This window comes from Mastigoproctus giganteus, chromosome 2, assembly GCF_048544385.1.
Source record: "Mastigoproctus giganteus isolate SK-2022 chromosome 2, ASM4854438v1, whole genome shotgun sequence".
NCBI lineage: Eukaryota > Metazoa > Arthropoda > Arachnida > Uropygi > Thelyphonidae > Mastigoproctus > Mastigoproctus giganteus.
In genome coordinates, this window is record NC_143576.1 from 37,436,277 (window position 1) to 37,459,225 (window position 22,949).

The 22,949-nt window shown below is 36.8% G+C and overlaps 1 protein-coding gene across 1 annotated transcript in view; it reads right to left on the bottom strand.

Annotated features, from left to right (window-relative positions):
• Positions 1-8,852: 8,852 nt before the first annotated feature.
• Positions 8,853-22,949, bottom strand: part of LOC150089271 (spatacsin-like) — a 542,060-nt gene continuing 527,963 nt past the window's right edge. The window contains exons 22-23 of the mRNA XM_090389930.1: positions 8,938-9,132; positions 8,853-8,885 (exon numbers count right to left, since the gene is read on the bottom strand). Coding sequence (XP_090246056.1) covers positions 8,853-8,885; positions 8,938-9,132 — 228 coding nt within the window. The remainder of the gene's footprint in view (positions 8,886-8,937; positions 9,133-22,949) is intronic.

Here is a 22,949-nt window from a genome sequence, read left to right on the forward strand (position 1 = left end):
TACAAATCAGTATGGGTACAGATCACACCTAGACTTTCAGTGTAAGATGGTGGGTGGATGTTCCATCAGTAGCCAACTGTGAGTTCTCTGATGAACTTTCTAAAACTCACCATGACAACTGTTGTTGGTACACACACACACAATATCACATAACAGCAAACTACATACAGAAGGTAGTTCATGCGTCAAACCTATCATTTGAGAAAAATTCATGGAGAAAGTCAAAGAAGCCATAGAAACATATTTAAATATATTGACCACCCATAAGTAGCTGCAGAATCTTGGATCGATGGTAGGGCAGTCGCACATAAGTCCATCCTAATTTAGCACAGGCAAATAATGTTGGAAGTCACATTATTTCTGATGTCATGGACTTTACGAAAGTGGCAGAACATATTATGGAGTGATAAATTTTGCTACAGAATATGTCAATTTGATAGATTTTCTTCTAAGAGTATAGTTTCAATTAGACGTTTCGTGGAAGCAGTCTGATGATATTAGCATTAGCATTAGTAGAGGCATATGATGCAAAAAAGTAAGCTTATGCAGCATCAGCCAAAAAAGAAAAAAAAAAACACACCCCACTCCCATTTCATCCCACCATCTCAGCCTTATATTTATTTAGGCTATCAACTTCCACAACAAAAGATGGAAGTCTGATCCACCAACCAACTACCCGCTTTAGGAAAGTGGCAGAACGTATTATGGAATGATACATTTTGCTACGGAATATGACAATTTGATAGATATGTTTGGATTTGGAGAGCTTTTCTTCTAAGAGTGTATAGTTTCAATTAGATGTTTCGTGGAAGCAGTCTGATGACAATAGCATTAGGAGAGGCATATGATGCAAGAAAGCAAGCTTATGCAGCATCAGCCAAAAAAAACCAAAAAAAAAACCATTCCTATTTCATCTCTCTGTTCATTCCAAATACCTGTCCACCTCAGCCTTAAATTTATTTAGGCTATCAACTTCCACAACAAAAGATGGAAGTCTGTTTCACCAACCAACTCCATGCTTGCTAAAGGCAAACTTCCGCACACCTATCCTACAACTGTCTTTTCTCAATTTGAATTTATGCCCTCTCAGGTGATTATTCTTAACAAGAGGAAGAATCCCATCAGCACAGAGCATGCTCAAACCATTCAAGGTTTTATACACCTGATTGAGGTGTATAAAGCCTTTCACTGTGAAGTGACCTAGTCTCCAGTGTCTGGAGACTAGGTCACTTCACAGGTGCCTAGTCTGCAGACACTGTAATCTGCAAAATTTAACCCTTTCTTCGTAAGAGCAACCCTTTGTTCCATTCACTAATCTTGTTGCCCTTCTTTGTACTCATCCTTCTAAAATGAGACCTCCAGACCTAAATACAGTATACTCAAGGTGTGGCCTGACCATTGCTTATACAAGGGGATAATCATCTCCCTATCCCTGCTAGAAAAATTCCTGTATATCATTGACAAGACACCATGAGCTACTCTTGCAGACCATCTGCACTGCCCAGAAAACATCATATCTGTCTGCACAATAACCCCCAAGTCCTTTCCATTCTCTACCACTGTCAGTGTAGTACCACAGAGTTGATACGTTACTCTGGGGTTACTGCTTCCCATAAGTAGTACTTTAATTTGTCAAAGTTAAACTTCATTTGCCACCTCTCAGCCCATCTGCTCAAATTTTTTAGATTCTGTTGCAGCAGCGTACTGTCATTACTGTCCTTAACAACCCTGCCAACCTTCGTATCATCTGCAAACTTGGACATCAAGCTTGATATACCATCATTATTATCATTTATAAATACAGAAAACAACAATGGACTCAACACTGAACCCTGAGGCACTCCACTAATAACGTTAGTGCACAATGAGCAGTCCATTGATTGCCACTCTCTGTTTTCTCCCACTCAACCATCCCTTTATCTATAGCAGCAATTTGCCTCCAATTCCACACTGCTCCAATTTGTGTAGCAGTCTTCCATGTGCAACAGTATCAAAAGCCTTTCTAAGATACAAATATGATATCAAAGTTATTCCCTGCATCCAGTTCCTTTGTGGCTGCATCATAGTATCCAATCAAATTGGTCAGGCAAGACTTTACCTCAACAAAACCATGCTGTTTACGAGCTATAACCGAAGACTTCTCTAGATAATCCATCCTACAGTGCTTCTTTAACAGTGCCTCCATTAATTTCCCTAAAACAGAAGTTAAACTAACAGGTAAACTATAATTACTTGCATCGCCCTTTGATCCTCCTTTGTGAATTGGGATCACATTTGCACATCTCCAGTCCATGGGTACCTTTTCTGAGTCCAAGGAAGCTCTCATAATTATGGTTAAGGGTTTGTTTCCTTCCTTTGCTGTCTCCTTTAATATAATTGAATAGATCCCATCCACCCCAAGTGCCTTTTTTATGTTTATCTTCAACAATTTCTCCTCCACTTTCCTCTCAGTTATTACAAAATCATCTAGCTCATTGCCAGAGTTTAATTCACCTCTGGCGTTCCCCTCCCTGAATAACTCCTCATGTGTGAATGTAGATGCAAAATACTCGTTTAGTTTGTTAGCCACCTGAGCAGGATCATCAACAGCTGAACCATCAATATCCAGTAAACGAAGCTGATTCATCCCTTTCCTTCTAGAGTTTACACAGGTACAGAACTCTTTTCTGTTTTTCTTTGCATCCTTTGCAAAGATTTCTCATAATCTGCCTTTGCCTGCCTAATCTCTTTTGTGACTTGGTTACAGACCAGGTTATATCTATCACAGGCTTCCATGTCACCCAATTAATTTATATGTATCCCATGCATTTTTCTTCTCTGCCATATGTCTCAATAGTTCATCTGACATCCATTTAGACCTAAACCTTGAACAATATTTCTTAGTTGGTATGTAAAGCCTAGTAGCTTCCTAGGTAAATTCTTTGAATGCCTCCCGGTTTGAATTTGCTGTTGGTAACATCATCCGTTGGTCCCACCATGTAGAATTTATATACTCTCTCAGACCACCGTAATGACCTTCACGAAAGCAGAAACCCTTCCCTTTACTCCGAAGTAGTGACCTCTTTGAGTAAATCCCACTTCAGCACACTGTGATCACTGCCACCTAATTGTTCCTTTATCTGCAGATTCTTAATGCATGAGAATCACTACTGATAATCAGATCAAAAGTATTACTCCCTCTAGTTGCCTCCCGAATATGCTGATATAGAAAACAATCCTTCAATAAATCCACAAAAGCCTTGCTAGTGTGTGAGTGAGCAACCCAGAAATTCCAGTCAATATCCGGGAAATTAAAATCCCCCATTATAAGACTCTCTGATTTACTGGCCAGCTCTATTTCCCATACAGTTTCTTATTATAATCATCAAAGTCGGTCCTTATAATACACTCCTAATCTCAATTTTGATCTCCCAATGCTTATGTCACACGAAACTGACTCGACACTGCACTGTCCAGCAATGTGGACTGGCTGCACTTCCTTGCATTTTATGTGTTTCTTAACTAATAGCATAAGCCCTCACCTCTTCTTATCCTGTCTATCCTTCCTGTACACATTGTAATCCCCAAATCCCAGTTCTGCATTCCTTATATCTGTGTGACACCAAGTCTCTGACATCCCAACAATATCTGCCTTTGATGTTTTGAGCAACACCTCAAATTTATTTACCAAACTCCTAGCATTGGTGTACACACAAGTATACAAGCACCTGTTCCTATTCTTAGCTACGGTAACACAACCCATCTGTTTACTTGTACCGCAATGACTCCCAGCAGTCTCTGAAATACCCTGCATCTTGTTTTCCAGGCTGCTGCACATTGCAATAGAAATAGTGCAAGAATCACTTTCACCTCTGCCAGTGGCTACTGTAATCTATCAGTCCTTGTATTCCCCCAAGCTAGCAGTTTTCCGACCCAACACTGCCTCGATAGCAACAGCAAAAATTCTTGCACCCTTTGTATTTAAGTGTATCCAATCCCTGTAGAAACAGTCTCTCCTGTTAACAAGTACAGACTAGGCTGAAAAAATTCTACCCCTTGAGCCTTGCACAATCTTTCCAGGCCTGAATTGATTGACAAGGCTCTCATCATATACTCCCTCCTATCGTGTCTGGGCAGAATTGCAGACACTTTTAAATTCAACCCAAATTCACGGCTTTCTTTCCAACAGTGATCTGTACTTGTTAAGTAATTCCAATTCCACCGGTCTCCTACTCTTAATATCATTAGTGCCAACGTGTGCAACAATATCACATTTTTTTTTTTTTTTTTTTTTTTTTATGAAAACCCCAAACACGAGAGGTATTAGAACCCATAGTACTTAGTACCGTGCTTGGGTTGGAGGTTGAGAAGATGAAAGTAGATATTTGTTGACATTAGACTTGAACTTCTGTAAACTGTAATTTTTAGAAAATACGTATGAAGGAAGGTTGTTCCAGAAAATGGCAGTTGATTGAATAAACGAGGAAGATGAAAACTTGGTTCTGTGAGTTCGAAGTTGGACAGTAAATGGAAACTGGCTGGTGGCGGCACGTGTTCAGACTGTTTTGAAAGAGAGAGTTGGAATTATATGAAGCCAATTCAAAAGAACAGTACCCACGGAAGTATCTGTAGAAAAGGCATGCAGCAGAAACGGTATATCTATGAGACAGCGAGTGGAGAGACTGTTAAGAGATGAATCATTAATTAACTTAACTGCCCTCTTTTAGATGTAGAGGAAGCAATATTTGTAATGTGCTTGTGCCAAGAGAGATTAGAAGTCAGGGTAATCCCCAAAAGAGATATATCATTTTGCCTAGAAATCGGAGTGTCACCAAAGATAAGCACAGGAGCAGAAGAATCCTTTTTGCGAGATATAAGACAAGACTGAGTTCTAGAATGATTGAAATCAACTAAGTTGTCTTTGCCCCACTGGAGAATTACCTGGAGATCAGAATTTAAGGAATTGGTAGCAGATATTTGAGAAGTTGAAGCTGATTTAGCAGTGCAAGTTTTCTCAAAATGGAAAGTAGAATGCAATGTGTCATTGGCAAAATTATGGATAGGATTTCCAGTCAATGGAAGAAGGTTATTAATATACAAGAGGAAAAGAGTGGGGGAAAGAACTGAACCTTTTGTGACACCGGAATTAGTGGAGAAGTTAGAAGACAGAGAGCCACCTACCATCACCCTCAGTGAGCGATCAGAGAGAAAACTGTATAACCAATTACAAAAAACAGTTGGTAAAAACCATAAGATGGAAGTTTGTTTAGAAGACCTTTATGCCAAACATGATCAAAAGCCTTTGAGATGTCAAGAGCAACTGCTTGTGTTTCACTGAACTTTTCCATTGAATTTGTCCATAAATGGGTAACATAAGACAGAATATCACCAGCAGATCGAAACTGACGGAATCCATACTGGTGATCATTGATCAGACAGAAGGTTTCTAGGTAGTTTAAGAGTCAATGGTTAATTGATTTCTCCATTACTTTAGAAAGAGTAGAAGTAATTGCAATGGGACGAAAATTGGATGGCAGGGATTTGTCACTCTTTTTAGAAACTGGCTGGATGTGAACAAATTTCCAAGCAGAAGGAAAAACACCTTTGGAATAAGAAAGTGAAAAAAGGCGGCAAAGAACAGGAGTAAGTTCTTTGGGAACAAGTGCAGAAATACAATCAGGACCTGGAGCTTTCTTAGCATCAAGATTCGTCAAAATTCTTCTGACATCCTTTTGATGGAAGACCACTGCAAGAGGCATTGAATTGAGCATGTTGGGAATGGTGGGAGGTGTTTTACCAAGATCATTAATCCATAAGTTGGAAGAAAAATGGGATGCTAGCAGGTCAGCTTTATCCTTGGCTGAAGGGACAACTTTTGTGCCCTTAAAAGATGATATCCGCTCTATAACATCATCAACCTTTGCCCCTCGCAGAAATACTCTGGTCCTGTTCCACCTATCCTTTTTACATATTTCCCATTTCCCTGACAATAGTGTTACATATGGGACAATTTCAGAGGCCTCCGTAGCTGAGTGGTCAGGAGCGGGAGTGCAGCGGCACACGCTCTTTGAGTAGACCGGGGTTCAAGCCCCTGATGTAATAGTTTACCCATAAATAAATTTATGGGTAAACTATTACATAGTTTACCCATAAATTTATTGCACTACTGCAAATATTGCACAAGTATTGCACTACTGCAAATAAATAAAGCTTCCCCTAGTAGAGGAGACTACTGTTATTTATTCTCAGTGGGCACCACCACCCACCCAGATGGTCGTTTTGAAGCTAGTTGGCTTCGTTATCGGTGGGCAGGCAGGTACCCTGATAATGAAAACATGGCATCACAGTTGCAAAGTTGTTCCACAATATGAGAGATGTCAAATGGCATACAGAATAATACAGTATTTGATGATTAAATGCACAAGGCATAATATGATATAGGGTATATGTTATCAGGGTACCTGTCCGTCCACCAATGAAGAAGCCAACTAGCTTTGAAATGGCCGTCTGGGTGGTGGTGCCCACTGAGAATAAATAACAGTAGTCTCCTCTACTGGGGGACTGTTATTTATTCAAAGTAGTGCAATACCTGGTATCTCGTTGTGAAGACAGCCACGATACGAGATGAAATTAAATGAAACCTTTACACTATGTGTATAGCTAAATGTATGGGTAAACTATGGTGTATCTACACCATTATTATATACTTAATTGAAATCCATAACATATTGTGCCTTGTGCATTTAATCTTCAAATACTGTATGATTCTGTACATTATTTGGAATCTCTCATATTGTGGAATGACTTTGCAACTGTGATGGCATGTTTTCTTTCTTGCATCATATGCCTCTACTAATGCTAATGCTAATTATCAGGGCACCCGCCTGCCCACTGATGATGAAGCCAACTAGCTTCGAAACAGCCGTCTGGGTGGTGGTACCCACTGAGAATAAATAACAATAGTCTCCTCTACTAGAGGAGTGCTATTTATTCGAAGTAGTGTAATACCTGGCATCTCGTTGTGAAGGCAGCCACAATATGAGATAAAATTAAACAAAGCCTTTACACTACGTACATAGTTAAATTTATGGGTAAATTAGATAAATTATAGGATTTCTTATAACAATTAATTTGATTAAATGTAATTTGAACAATTAATTTGTTCAAATTAATTGTTATAAGTTATAACAATTAATTTGAACTTGATTTATGGGTAAACTGTGGTGTATCTACACTGATTATATACTATTAGTAGTGGAAAATAATGTGAAAAAGCAAGATTATATAGCAACCCCCCCCCCGTATCAACTGACCAATCTCTCTACTAATTTATTGGTGCATCAGCAATGGAGGCTATAATACTCCAGAGATAAATAACAGGTTCTATGATGATAGTTCGCTGTGTCTAAATATGTGTAATTTTTTTTTTTTTTTTTTTTTTAATGAAAACCCCAAACACGAGAAGCATTTGAACCTATAGGAATTAGTACCGTGCATGGGCTGAAGGTTGAGATGATGAAAGAAGATACTTCTTGGCATTAGACTTGAATTTCTGTAGATTGTAATTTTCAGGAAATATGTATGAAGGGAAGTTGTTCACAGAAAATGGAAGATGAATGAATATTCATCTTCCATCTTCCAATGAATATGAATATTCATATTCATTTTCTGCATGCCTTTTCTATAGAAAAGGCATGCAGAAAACTAGAAGCTAGAATCTAGAAGCCTGAGAGAGGTTTTGAGACACTGCCCCCCAGATGTGGGAACAATATTCTATGGTAGGGCAGATTTGTGATTCGTAAAAACATTTTAATTTTTTTTATTTTTACAGAGCAAAGATTCTCAAATTTGAGGGTAGAATGCAATGTGCTATCATCAGCAAAACTATGGATAGGATTTCCTGTAAATGGAAGAAGGTCATTAATATACAAGAGGAAAAGAGTGGGAGAAAGAACTGAACCTTGGGTAACACCAGCATTAGTGGAGAAGTTAGAAGAGGGAGAGACATCTGCCATCACTGGCAGTGACAGTAAGAGAGAAAACTGGACACCCAATTACAAAAAACAGTCGGCAAACCATAGGATGGAAGCTTATTTAAAAAACCTTTATGCCAAACATGATCAAAATACTTCAAAATGTCAAGGGCAACTACTTGAGTTTCACCAAACCTTTCCACTGATTTTTCCATAGATGGGTAACATAAGCCAGAATATCACCAGTGGATCGACACTGACAGAATTGTGCAGTTGGATATGAATTTTTCTAAGCAACACACACAGGCTACTAAGACAGCTCATGAGGTTTTGTCACTGAGAGACTCTGTGCAGTTATCCCATTGTACAAGGCAATAGTTAGGTCACATCTTGGGGGCATCATTTAGGAAGGATCCTTCCTTAAATGCAATTAAGGGAGGTATATATTCAGATTGAAGAAGATGGTTGCAGGACAGATGTTTGCCTTTGGCCACTAGGTTGCTGAGAAACAGTTCTATCTGTTGCTGTGGAAATGGGTAGTTGGAATAAATTCTAGGAAGAACTAGACAAATTATTGGAAAGGACAGGCAGGCAGGTTTTTTTTTTTTGCTGATGCTTTATAAGCTTGCTTTCTCATGCCATACTACTACTAAACCACTACTAAAATGTATTTTTTTTAAAATTTTATTATTAATATTTTATTTTATCATTCATCTTTCTTGTTTGTTTATTTAATGACTTAAATAATACAATGGGCATTGGAGTTTTAATGGATGTACTACAAGTAATATATACACAGAGCTGGCCACAAAATGCATGAATAAGAAATCATAAATCTTAAATTTATAAACGAGCACAGAATCTTTTTGATATTCATTTTATCTGAGAGCATTAGAAGGATCATTTCAAGTTATTTACAACAAGATGTTTAGGCTACAAAATAAAACAGATCGTAAAAAAAAAGAAGTAAATAATTAAAACTTACCGGAATAAAGAGAGATATACTTTCCTTCAAAAGAGAAATATTAGATGTTTCCATTGAATTTGATACCAAATATTTTAAATGATCTAAAGCAGAAGGAATGTTTTGCATGTAAGAAGAGTCAACAGATTTACAGCCTTTCTTTTTATTTAGAGAAGTGGTTAACCACACAGCAAAGCAATTAAGCAATGAAGAATCCTGAAATAATAGTAAATTCAAAATTTCATTCAGAAAAAACAAAATTAATTTTAGTCAACTAGAAATTCTGAAAAAGACAGTGATTTTTACATAAAATACAATATCTAACTTACTTATTTCTTTTGTCAGTAAAGAGGATTCCCTTTCAGAAGAAAAAGATCCACTGAGCTACCCAACTTGATGATATATAAATGTGTGTGTGTATTTCACAGAAGATCCTGATTTGGTGGGTCAGACAAACTTTTCTTAGGGCAGAAGTTGTACTAAGTTGAGCCAGATCTACAAAGCAGCATTGATTCTCCAAGAAGCAGTTTACCCAACTGCCTCTTGGAGAAATTAAGTCTTTGAGAAGACTGAGTGATAGAAGTCCTTGGTAAAATGGTAAACTTTGTTCAGATTTAGACAGTAACATATTTTGCCATAGGTGGTGGGCAGGTCAACAGAAGTGGCTCTGCTGATAAGTTTCTGTTCAAATCCATTCTCAATATATTGAGTCATGTTAAGGATCTTTGAAGTACAGAATTTGCTGGTCTAAATCCAGCTGCTCAGATTCTGTTATGAAAAAGGCACTCCTAGATCTTATGGATGGTTGCATAAAAGTGAGATTGGTCTATAGTTCTTAACATCATTTGTCATTTTTCTAGGTTTTGAATGTGTCATCTTTGGTATGGTAAAGGTTCTGAAGTGATTGTTGTAAAGTTGTAAAATCCAGAATGGTTTTTGGGACAAAATTAAGGATCTGTTTATTGCAGATATTAAGGCCAGCCACTTCACCTGTATAAAGAAATTTAAAAGCCTCATCTAGTTTTGATTATCATAAAATTGTGTAACAAGACGTGTTTGGTTTATTTTTCTAAGGTTAGTCTGATTTGGATTTTTTCATTTATCATTTCTTCAAATAGCCCTCTGGGGTTGGGAATGTTCATGTTCACAATGACTGCATGATCATACACCAACTGTTATAAACTTTTATTAAATAAAATAAAATAAAACAAAATAAAATAAATTAGAGTTGTTAAGATAATAATAATAAAAATAAATAAAATAAGTTAAATTAATAGTAAAATTACACCAGATAAAACAAGATACCGGTCCATACAATAAAATAAAATAAAATGCAAACTATAACTAAAGTCTTGCAGTTAAGGCAATTCAGTTGATATCACAAGCAAAGCTAAATGATTTCATTGTAAATCTGAATCTCTACAAATAATTCAATGCTCTTCTTGGAATTCTTCATCTTGCTCAGACCACGCACATGAGGAAGCACAAATTCAAATTGAGGAAGGATGGTTGCAGAACAGATGTGCAGAAGTATGCCTTTAGACAACTGATGGTTGATTGTTTAAATAAATTCAAGGAATGGTGACATGGGAGATATCATGTTTTTTTTATTTTATTTGCTGATGCTGTATAAGCTTACTTTCTTGCATCATTTGCCACTGCTAATGTTAATGCTAAAAAGTCTCGTGATGAAGGCAATTTAGTTGACATCACAAGCAAAGTTGAATGATCTCATAGTAAACCTGAATTTCTCCAAATAAACAGGCCCTAATTATTTGGAGAGATTTGTTTCATAAGCATCAGAAAGACCTGACCATTACAAGAGTAATAATCTTATATAATGCAACGATGTAAATGGATTAATGTGTCCAATGGAGTGAAAATGCAATCCAGAATGGTATCTGTTCATACACACATGCTTAGGTTGAAAGCAGTGCTTCCATATACTGGAAATACTTATCAGTCTGTTCCAGATGGATATGTATTTATATCCACGTGAAGGAATGCTATGAGAATATGGCTCCAATTCTCAGAAGCATCAACCACAGTGAATATGGATGGAAAATTTATGGCAACCAAAAAGTTACAGCCTTTTCTGGGTATACAGATGGACTTTAGAAATTACTGCTGCTATATATATGGATAGCTGAGCCGGAGACCATTATTACTCATTAAAAAAAAAAAAAAAAAACTCATCAGACACAGTTTAGTGCAATCAGAAATTAAAAAAAAAAAGGAAATTGCTTTTTACCAGCCATTGTGAAGCCAAAAAAGTTTCTCTTCCCACCATGCCTCATTAAACTATGACTAATGAAAACTTTTGTCAAGGCTAGAAATAATTTCTTTGTTCCACTGAAGACGTTTCACAAAAGAAAGATACCAAAATGGATGACAAGAGAGGCTAAGGGTTTAAAAGCAAAAGAAGAAAGCACACCAGTATTGGTGTTGTGCAACAGTAGTCAAAGATTATTGCATGACACATATTTATATGAGTATTATAGAAATATATGTAACAAAACCACTAGTGGGGCAAAACTATGAAAGCTAAATATTTGAAATCACTAGAAGAGGGCTAAGAACAGAGCCAACTGCTTGCATATAAAAAAAAAAAAAAAATCAAATGCTCATATGAATACAAAAAAGAAGAGAATAAATCAGACAAATTCCTTATTTGCTTGAAGTGGAAGAATTAGCAAGTCCACAAGAAGTGGCAGTTGAGTTAAACCGATACTTTGCAATATATTTACAGTTGTAGGTACTATTTGAACTTAGGAGAACAGTAACAAGAAGTCAAGTTATGCAAAATAAGTTGCACAGCAACCTTGAAGAAGAGTCTATCAGAAAAGCTACCAAGGCTCAGGTAAGATAAGGGGGCCCAGGGTGTAAGGTATGCATCTTCTTATACTAAAAATAGATGTATGTGATAGTGCATCAAACCAGTGGAAATGTTAAAGAGGTCATGATTCCCTCCCCTTCCCCTTCTGGAGAAGTACTACTATCTCCCTATACCACAAAGGAAATGTATAAGATGTAATGGGCAACTATAAACTACAAAGTCTGACTTCAGTTGTAATCAAGATAATGGGGGCTTGCAATTGAGGAATATTAATTACTATAATTAATAACCACTCATACCATGTGAAATTAATAATATAGTTTATTAAACTTCCAAACCAATAAGTTTATAGTAATTAATCTTCATGGAAAACGACCACGTTATGTCCTTCCTTAACTATATTAGAAATGATATCCTTAACAGAACACAGCGTGAGCTTGGGAAGGGGAAGTACTGACTCACCAGTATGGTTAATTACTACAGAACAATTGAATACAAGAAATAACCAACATTATTTCAATAAAACTTATTATATAAACTGGAACACTTGGGAGTTTGTTAAAAGACAGGAAAAAGAAGGTAGTCACAGTGGCTGGATCAATGTAGTAAGTGATATCACTTCAGGGATCCCTCCTGTTTTTGATGTATAAATATCTTTGGTGGCACCTACTAAATTTTGGACAGTAGTAAAATCAATTTGTCACGATTTTGTGATGCAGAAATGACGTCATTTGACATAATATCCATTTCATAACAAAGAAAAAGGGAGTCAGGAGAAGAGATTGTGCAAAGGATCACGGGAGGTGATCTTGGATGTGTTCAGAGCTGGCATAAACCAGCTGGTTGTGGAAAACTTCAGTTGTATATTTCCATCAAGAGGCGAATCATAAACGTTTTTCTGCAACCAGTTGGGCCAGGTCAAGAATATTTGAATCAGTTCACGATTGAAAGATAACAGACTCAAAATTATATGTATGAGTAGAATCTTATTATTATTAACCATATGGTGCAAGGAACCCTGAGGCTTATGCTGCACCAGCAAAAAAAAAAAAAAAAAAAAAAAAAATCTAAATTACCCAGAGAGAGAGTCAGAAGTAAAAAGGAATCACTAAGAAAGAGAAGAATGATGATATCCATTTCAGGACCCTGGGTGTGCTAAGCCCATACCAGATGTGGGCCCTTTGCTTGTCATTGGCCATTCTCATTAAGTTGCAGAAGTCCTCATTGGTCATCAAGTTTTTACATTTCTTTGCAACTGCGCTGAGCTTTAGATCCTCATTCATCTTGCTGTTTGGATGACTGTAAAAGTTTCAAAAGAGTTCTACTCGCAGTTGCATTACAAGGCTATGCAGGTCATTACCCATGCTTCGTCAGGGTCAACATCATTGTTGTCTTGACATATCATCTTACAAATTTCAATCGTTTTGCGAAAGTTGTTGTTGTTTTTTGGTTTTTAGGAGCATTAGCAACTAAGGCCATATTGCTCCGGAATATGCGGTGGTCATTCCCTGACCTTTCCGCATCCTCCATATTTGGTGGTGACAGGCTCGAACCCCGGTCTAATCAAGAAGCGTGTGGTACGCACTGCTGCTCCTTCCCACCTGGCTACGGAGGCGCCAAATTGCGAATGTTCAAGTCAGATTCATACAATTTACGATCTAGTATGAGCTCTTCATTGTCATTATAGATCCTTCAATGTCATATTTCATCTTGTTTCCTCATTGCAAAATGGAATATGCAGTTTTACCATCTCACACTTGTACTTGTTGAGATCCTGAGCCAAGTCATAGTTTTTCAATAGCGTATTATGCATGGATACTGTTTTTTCTTGCAGATCTTGTAGCACTACATGTGTAATTTGCAATAAAGCATGACAGAGTAACATGATCCAACATGATAGCATGATTGTAACAATACAAATACCTGTATCCAACAAATGCATAAGGACCAGGATTTGATTTTATTCTTATGGGTAATAGCCAAATTACCCATAAGAATCAAATGGGTAACTAGGCTATTGGCCTAACCTGTTCCAAACATTGATTCAGTAGAGTAAGCAGCAAGCACGTGTATCCTATTTATCACTAACATTGATTCGGTACAGTAAGTAGTGGGCGTGAGCATAAATTACATCATTCATGATTTTGGGTCTAGCTGTTCGAAATTTAGTAGGTGTCGTCAAAGATGTTTACACATAAAACATCTTTTGTGCGTACAGGGTACACGCACGATTTTTTAATTAGTTTTCCTTAGCACTCTAGCAAGCATCATAAATGTAAATTTTGTACTCAAATCAGTTTTTTTTTTTGTAGGAAAAAGCATGAAATTTTGATATATAGTATAAGATCAAAAAACAAAACAAAACAAAACAAAAACTAAATAAATAAATAAAAAAAAGGAAAGAAAGAAAGAAATCCCTCACTACCTTATAGCCAAATCTTGGAAAATGAACTGCCAGAGGAGAGAGAAAAAAGGAAAGAAGAAAAAAAAAAAAAAAAAATGGAAAAATAACACAAAATTGGGTATTTTTTAAAGAAGATAATATCATAAATAAAATTTTTTCAAGACTGCACTTTTCCAATTAAACAATAACTGAAGATGCAGCTTGGAAATGAATACATACAGTAGAAATATAGATATTCCTTGACTCACAACAGGTTCTGTTCCACCACTCTGATTGTAAGTTGAAAGTAATAAACTTAAATTTAGACTAATAAACATAACAAAAAAATAAAATAAACATCAATTACTTAAACATTAATCGATTTTGTTTCTTTTAAAGTTTCACATGCATATGTATATTGCAAAAGTAATTTTTAAACAATGAGCTTTGAATGTAACAATAGCTCCCCTGGTCTTTATGCATTATAAAACTTGTGATAGGTGGTAAAAAAAAAAAAAAAATCACTCAAATGTAAAACTAGAGCATTATCAAGAATCAATAGAATTTTGAAAGGAATATCTTTTTCATGACAATATTCTTTTTGATTCTTTTTTAAGACTAGTAAACCAGTCTTAAAAAGGAATTGCATCAACCATGCCTTCTTTTTTTTGAATGAAAATGTACCAGTTTATTAGTAAAGCCAAATTTCGCTTTACTAATAATCTTGTTGAATGGTCTAGGGTTCTGGTTGATAAATCTTATATGGCTTCAACATATATCCAGCAATGTTTCCACCAATTAAAAGAGTAACAAGATCCTTATATGCTTTGAAACCTGGCATGTATTTTTAACATATGTACAGTCAGGCATCTTTTTCCAGTAGAGACTGGTTTCATCCACATTATAAATTTGTTCTTTCAAATAATTTTCTTATTTAAGCAGCACATAAAAATCAAATGTATTCCATTAAGATTCATGACTATCTGAACTAAAGCATACAGTCTTTTTGAAGATTTAAAAAAAAGAGAAGGTGACAGCTAGACCAGAGTTTTAATACAAACCATGGCTGGTTTGAAATGTTCAAAAATCATGGAAACTTTCATAACATGAAGATAAGAGGGGAAGCAGCAAGTGCAGATGGGAAAACTGCTGATATTTTCAACATAGGCATGTCCTATACAGCTAAAAGAATAAAGGGAATAGGGTTATATAGGGTTGGGCTAAAAAAATTACTAATGATAAAAGTGGGACCATTTCATAGAGACTGTAATGGGGGAGCTACAGTTTGTGTCATGGAGTACAGTACACTAAAGCATTAAGTAAAAATGGAGCAGTACTATTCACGAGTTTTATTCAGTAAAAATGAATAAATCTCGTGAATTTGCTGTTCAAACTTTTTTTTTTTTTTTTTTTTTTTTAAATAAGATGATTCAGTTCTAAGTAGTCAACATAAATTTAGGTATCACTTCAACATCAGAAGAATTTGAAGCAGTAAAAGTAAAAATAACGCATTGGACACACTGGATTTACAAATTTTGAAAAGCATCTGTAATAGATGTGAAACCTCCAAGTAGAAGTTCCAGGTTAGCTGTGTTATGATGCATACTCTAGCAAGCAATGAAACAATTTGAGCACCATTGCAATGCATTACTTGTACATTTGTTTGTCATAAATCAAGATAAATGAACATACTGAGATGAAGTATATAAAATGCATAAATACCATATAAAATGCAAATAGACAACAATTACTTGTGTGTGAATTGAATACCTGTTTGAATTTCTGCAATCTATTCCTGCAGAAGATGAATAATGATCAAGACCTAATCATTTAATCAAGGGTCAGGAGGTGCACCTTCGTTTGAATGGATATGTAAATAAACAAAATTTTAGATATCAGGCAGCCAAAAACCCAGGTCATCTTCATGAACAGCCATTTAACAGCCAAAAAGTTGCCATCTCATGGGAGATAGATATATGCTTTCAGGATCATCAGTCCATACTTTTACGAAAATGGTAATGGTTCAGCAATCATGCAACTTGCTCTATATAAAAACATGCTGCTGTATGTGATGGTCTTACAAAATGTCTATTTCAACAGATTGGTTCTATGGCACATACTGCAAGGCTTTTCAAGAACACTTTAAAGGAAATATTTGCAAATCACATTAAATCGTGTGGCATAAATTGGCCTCCACAATCACCATACTTATCTGTTTGTGATTTTTCTGTTTGGGGTTTCTTAAAATCCAAAGGTTAAGTAACTATCCACAGACACTTGAGCAATTGAAACAAAACATTCATGATAAAGTTGAAGGATACCACCAGAAGCATTACACAGAGCAATGGATAACATGAGAATACATGAAAGTAGAGGATTGTGTTCACAATGGGTGGCCATTTAAGGGACATGAATTTCAAACAATGAAGAGTGTAAGTTGTTTATTGTAATAACAATAAACATCTTTTTCAATTTTCACAGCAGTTATTTCATTTTAAAAATGGTTAGTTATTTTTGCCAAAACCCGTACTTCAACAAAGGCCTTGCTTGAAATAATGTGAAAAGTGTATACAATGTTGCAAACAATTCCCATACCTGAGAAGGATTTTATTCTTCCAATGATGGAAAATGAATACAAAAATGTGTGCAATTTTCATATTACTTTAAAGGCCTGCAGTTGGCATCGAAATACAACTCTTGAAACTTCATTGACTATTGCTGGTTCAACCTAATAAAAACTCAAGTATATTTAAGGCAAAAGCCTCACACTAAGAGAGTAAAAAACATCACTGTGCAAGTAGAACACATCCACAATCCATACAGAATGAGGCCTTGTTTGCTACTATGCTGATCTCACACTATGGAGCATTTCATCACAAGTGGCTTTGGTATATTGCACTACTCTAAATAAAAACCTCTGTCCAATGGAAAAGAACATTGCTATTCATTTCTAGTGAACATCACTACCCGGACCTGATGCACCATCCTGAATTTCGTATATTGTGGATAGTATGAATCAGAGCTGTAATGCGCAATATGTTCTACGTTGATATTAATATTTGTAAAAAAATAATAAGAGGAGTTTACCTCAATATAGTATGTAGAACACTTCCATATGATACTCTCCAGAAATTAAAACGAAAAAAAAATCGAAAAACTTACATTAGAGTAAAAAATAATTAAAAAACAATTTAACACAATTAAAAAGCAATTTAACACAATAAAAATCAATTTAACGCAATTAAAAATATTAAAAAGACTAAAGAAAATATTCATAACGATTTTCCTTCCTGAAGCTGACAACAGACTGTATGTCATCATCACAGGAATGAAAATTACCGAATAGGGTTGAACATAGTGATTATATGTCTTCGTGCATGTGCGTAAAGGTCCAAGAATTGGAGATCAAATATGGCCGCCAAACATTAACAGAATTCTTGTGTAATTTAATTTCGACGGTTTCTGCAATTAATAGTTGCGTATAATTACATTGGACATAAAGTATTTTAGCCTCATTAAATAAAAAAGTATGTTTTTCATTAATGGCATGAAAGGCTAATTCTGACGCTGCTGAATGAGAAGCACGAACTGAGGCTTCATGTTGATTTACACGAATATTCAGAGAAAAATGCGTTGAACCTTGGTAAGATGAGATGAGTCGCAATCACCGCAAAAAATGTTGTATCATTAATTTGTGTTGCAAATGCAGAAAGAACCGCGTGATTGTTCAGTATAGTGTGTAATTTCCAAATTGGCCTGGCCACAATTTTAAATTTGGTATCTTTAAAGAATCTATTAAGCTGAAATAACAAATATAGACACGTATAATTATAACTCAGTTTAATGTAAAATATATACTAACAGGCAGTAGCTTTCGAGACTGGCGTCTCTTTATCAACTGAAATTCAAAATACAAATACAAAGGATAAGTGCAATGAGCTGAGTGAGGCACGTTAATCATGTGCCATTGTTGTTGCACGGACGTGCGCTGCTTTTACTCCACTGATCATCTAGCATTAAAATGGTTGTCTCACATGGATCGTGCCTGTTTTAACTTCAGTCTACGCACATTAAAACTGTGGATAATCCATCTCCACCGTGAAATCAAGAGCGCTGACTACAACAAGTCCAGATTGTTACAACATCTACAAGGTAAGGTCCCGTCTATACATACCTACCGTTTACGCCAACAGCGCAAATTCATAAACATAAGCATAGAAGCTAACTCCTTAAAGGCAAGCACACGTTCAAGTGATGCAACTTCCTTCGTCTTGAACCTAAGCAGCAAACAACTATCCATTGAACAGCTGAATGTCTTATCCAACAGCATTAAATTCGCCGTCATACCATCCAAACCTCCATTCACACAGCTCGCTATGGGTATAGAAGCCAGTATTACCAACCTTCCCGAAGAAACTGCCAACGAGATCCATTTCAGGACTGCCGCATTCACAATCCTCTGCAGCACTCGGCAAACTTACTCAAACCTTAACCATCGTCAACATGCCGCCCTATCATCTATAAGAAAAGACAACTATATCGTCATACTTCCTGCTAATAAAGGGCGCCGGACCATTGTATTAGACTGATCAACCGTAACGTTCAAGTGATGCAACCAACTTCCTTCGTCTTGAACCTAAGCAGCAAACAACTATCCATTGAACAGCTGAATGTCTTATCCAACGGCATGAAATTCGCCGTCATACCATCCAAACCTCCATTCACACAGCTCGCTATGGGTATAGAAGCCAGCATTACCAACCTTCCCGAAGAAACTGCCAACGAGATCCGTTTCAGGACTGCCACATTCACAATCCTCCGCAGCACTCGGCAAACTTACTCAAACCTTAACCATCATCAACATGCCGCCCTATCATCTATAAGAAAAGACAACTATATCGTCATACTTCCTGCTAATAAAGGCCGCCGGACCATTGTATTAGACCGATCAACCTACTGAGAGAAAGCTCTGGCCCTACTACTAGACCTAAACGTATATGAACATCTATCTGATCCACCCGTTAAGGTCTTGAAACGTCTAGAGACACATGTCAATAAACTCGTCCACACATGGTTTAAAGATAAGAAGATCTCAACTACAACTCAGAGTCTTCTACGTGCTACTGGCTGCCAACTACCGCAATTCTATGGAGTACCAAAGATCCACAAACCAGGTATTCCCCTCAGACCAATAGTGTCGTGCTGCAGTGCCCCAACGTATGAACTGTCCAAGCATATCGCACACCTCCTCTCACCTCTTGTAGGAAATACCTCACACACCGTTAAAAATAGCAGTGAATTCATCCCCCTCATTAAGGACCTTTCAAACCCTGACAACACTGTTATGGCATCATTTGATGTGATTTCTTTATTCACTTCAATTCCCGTCCAACAGGCCGTGCACTGCGCCAGAAGGCTCCTCGAGAAAAACTTAAGCCTCCAATCCAGGACATCACTATCCACTGATGACATCTGTACCGCCTTCAACATATGCTTATCAAGCAGCATCTTCACTTTTGAGGATTCAGTCTATCAGCAGGTACATGGCACTGCTATGGGTGCCCCTGTTAGTTCTGTAGTAGCCAACATCGCCATGGAAGATTGGAGGAGCAGATACACCGGAACCCACCTACACCTATTACAACATGGTGTAGATACTTTGACGATATTTTTACTGTAATACCACGTGGCTCTGAAACAGCACTACTGGAATACCTCAACTCCCTATGTAATTTCATCAAGTTTACTATAGAGCTAGAGGTCAACGATGCGCTCCTGTTCCTGGATGTCCTAGTGCATCGCGTAGGCCCACATCTAGAGACTTTAGTATACCGCAAACCTCTGTGGTCCAGACAATTCACTGACTACAGATCCGGCCACGCACCAATTCATCTCAATAGCACTGCCCGCACCCTATTCTCCAGGGCTTGGAACCATTCCAGCACTGATACAATTAGGCATAACGAGATCTCCTGGGTGAAGGTAGACCTAACCAAATGTGGTTTTCCATTCCATGTGCTAAGCAGATGCCTATTACAGGCACAAGAACTCACATCCCACCCAAGACCACCGAACCAAGATGGTATACCGTCCGCCTACATTCACTATTATCCAGGCGTGTCGGGATGGATCTCGAAGGTCCTTAGAAATTACAACATCAAATGCGTGCAGTTACCCTGCAGGAACCTACGTTCACTTGTCTCCAGTGTGAGGACCCCTGTCACACCTGTCTTACGCAGCAATGTAGTATATCGCATCACCTGTAGAGACTGTGACAGTTGCTACACAGGAGAAACATCAAGGCGTCTCCAAGATCGCCTTACGGAACATGGCAGAGCAATCTGGCTTACCGAAACTGACCAGTCCGCAGTCGCGGAACATTTTTGGGCCACCAACCATGATCTTGATCCCAAACGTGACTTTGAAATAGTAGACCCCTCACGACACTATCACCACCGCCTATGGCTAGAGTCACTTAACATATTAAACAATCCAAAGGCAATAAACCGCCACAAAGGCATACATCTACACCCCATCCTAGAGACAACCGTTTTAATGCTAGATGATCAGTGAAGTAAAAGCAGCGCACATCTGTACAACAACAATGGCACATGATTAACGTGCCTCACTCAGCTCATTGCACTTATCCGTTGTATTTGTATTTTGAATTTCAGTTGATAAAGAGACACGCCAGTCTCGAAAGCTACTGCCTGTTAGTATATATTTTACATTAAATTGGGTTATAATTATACGCATTTATATTTGTTATTTCAACCATGGACCCCAGTACACCAGGCCCATTCGTTACTAATCTATTAAGCTGTTTGTGCCACTGTTCTACATCTGGGTCAGAAATAAAGTATTTTTTGATATTACTATTGTTGGTTGGTGTAGTATTTTGTATCCTATCCTTAGTCTGTACCCTAAGTTGGTTTATTGTGGGAAGGGGTTAACCCCGTAATATTTGTATTTCTGAGCCCAAAGCAGATTCCATCTTTGAATATTTGTAGGGGTTTAGAAATTGATTGAAGATAATCGATCTTTTGTAGGTGAACGGGACATAGCTATTATAATGTAGAAGCATATCGAAAACCTACAAACCGGTGTTTGTAGGTTTTCGATAGATGCTAAATTGGATTTTATTCGAGTCCCGAGTATGCGTGAAATTTATAAAGTTTAATGACTTTGTCCGTATCCTCCCTTTCCAATGTAAATTTGAGTCTAGAATGAATATTATTAAATGAATGTAAAATGTCTTGGATAGTATTACTATCAGTAATAACTAGAACATCATCTAAATACCTCCCATAGTATGTGATATGGGGTCGAAATATGCTCAATTGTTGAGAGATAGATCTCTGACATTAAGCCACTCAGCATCAAACCCATTGGTAATCCAAAAATTTGTTTGTACACCTTGTCTCAAAAGGTGATATAGTTGGCCTCAACTAACAGTTTAATTAAGTGAAAAATTTCCTTAATAGATAGTTTCGTATAATTAATCAGTATTGAGTTATTATTTAACACATCCCAAATAATATCTAATATGTATTCAACATTTACATTCGTATATAATGAGGTAACATCTAGTGAGAATAAATTGTCATTGTCGCCAAGTCTACAGTCTTTAAGATTATTAAATAATGTATCGTAGTTCTTAATCCCAAATTTACAATTTGGAATTACGATTACCTGTCTAAAGGGGTTTTATATTGCTATATACATGTGTGGCTAAGGATGAAAATGTGAAAATGCCAAGTTCTTGTAGGAAACAATAGGTCGAATAGGAAATCCAGTCTTGTGTAATTTTACCTGACCGAAAAGTGCAGGGATATTGTATGTTATGTATGGCCTTCAATTCCTTTAACTGAGCCATAGTAATGTAGTCATTTTTTTGATACAGGGTTATCGTTTTATTGTACTGATTGACCAAATTGGTAAACAGTGCCGGGTCTACTTCAAGGTATCTGAAACAACTGAATCTAACTTATTAATATAATCCGGTTTATCTAGTATTACCACTGAATCTCCTTTATCTGTCCTCTATAATAATGTCTTTATTTTCCTGAAGTTCTCATAAAGCTGAACTGTCATGTGTATTCAATTTAGGAAGTCGCGTTTCTTTTATGTTATTCACTACTTGGTTAACTTGTTGAATAAATAAATCTTTTTGTGGAACATTACGAAGTCCAAATTCAATATCAATTACGCATTGTTTTTTAGGTAGTTTTCGAGGTGGTAAATTATAATTTAATCCTTTGGATAAAAGTGAAATCTGGTCCTGCGATAGCATACAAGAGGAAAGATTTATAACCTGTTGATATGTCGGTTCGTTGAATACTGGGTGAGGGGGTGTTCGTGAACTAGCTGACGTATTCTGTGGTAGTACGTTGTGTGTCTGTGGGAGGTTGTCACTCAACTCGTATGTACTTTGTCGCAAGCCCGCGACAATGTGTTAGAATTCGCATGAACGTGCCTTGACCTTTCTGATAATGTTTGCAATTTATTAATGTGTCTGTTTTTTTATTTCTGAGGCCTGTGCTTCAAGTCGCAAATCTATGGAGGTCTTCAATACTTATGTCCAACGTAATTATACATTACTATTAATTGCAGAAACCATAGAAATTAAATTACACGAGAATTCTGTTAATGTTCATCGACCATATTTGATCTCCGATGCGTAGACCTTTACACGCATGCGTGAAGACAAATAATCACTATTTAAGTTTCATGTTCAACCCTATTCGGTAATTTTCGTTCCTGTGATCACGATATATGATCGAAAAGCGTTGTCAGCTTCAGGAAGGAAAATCG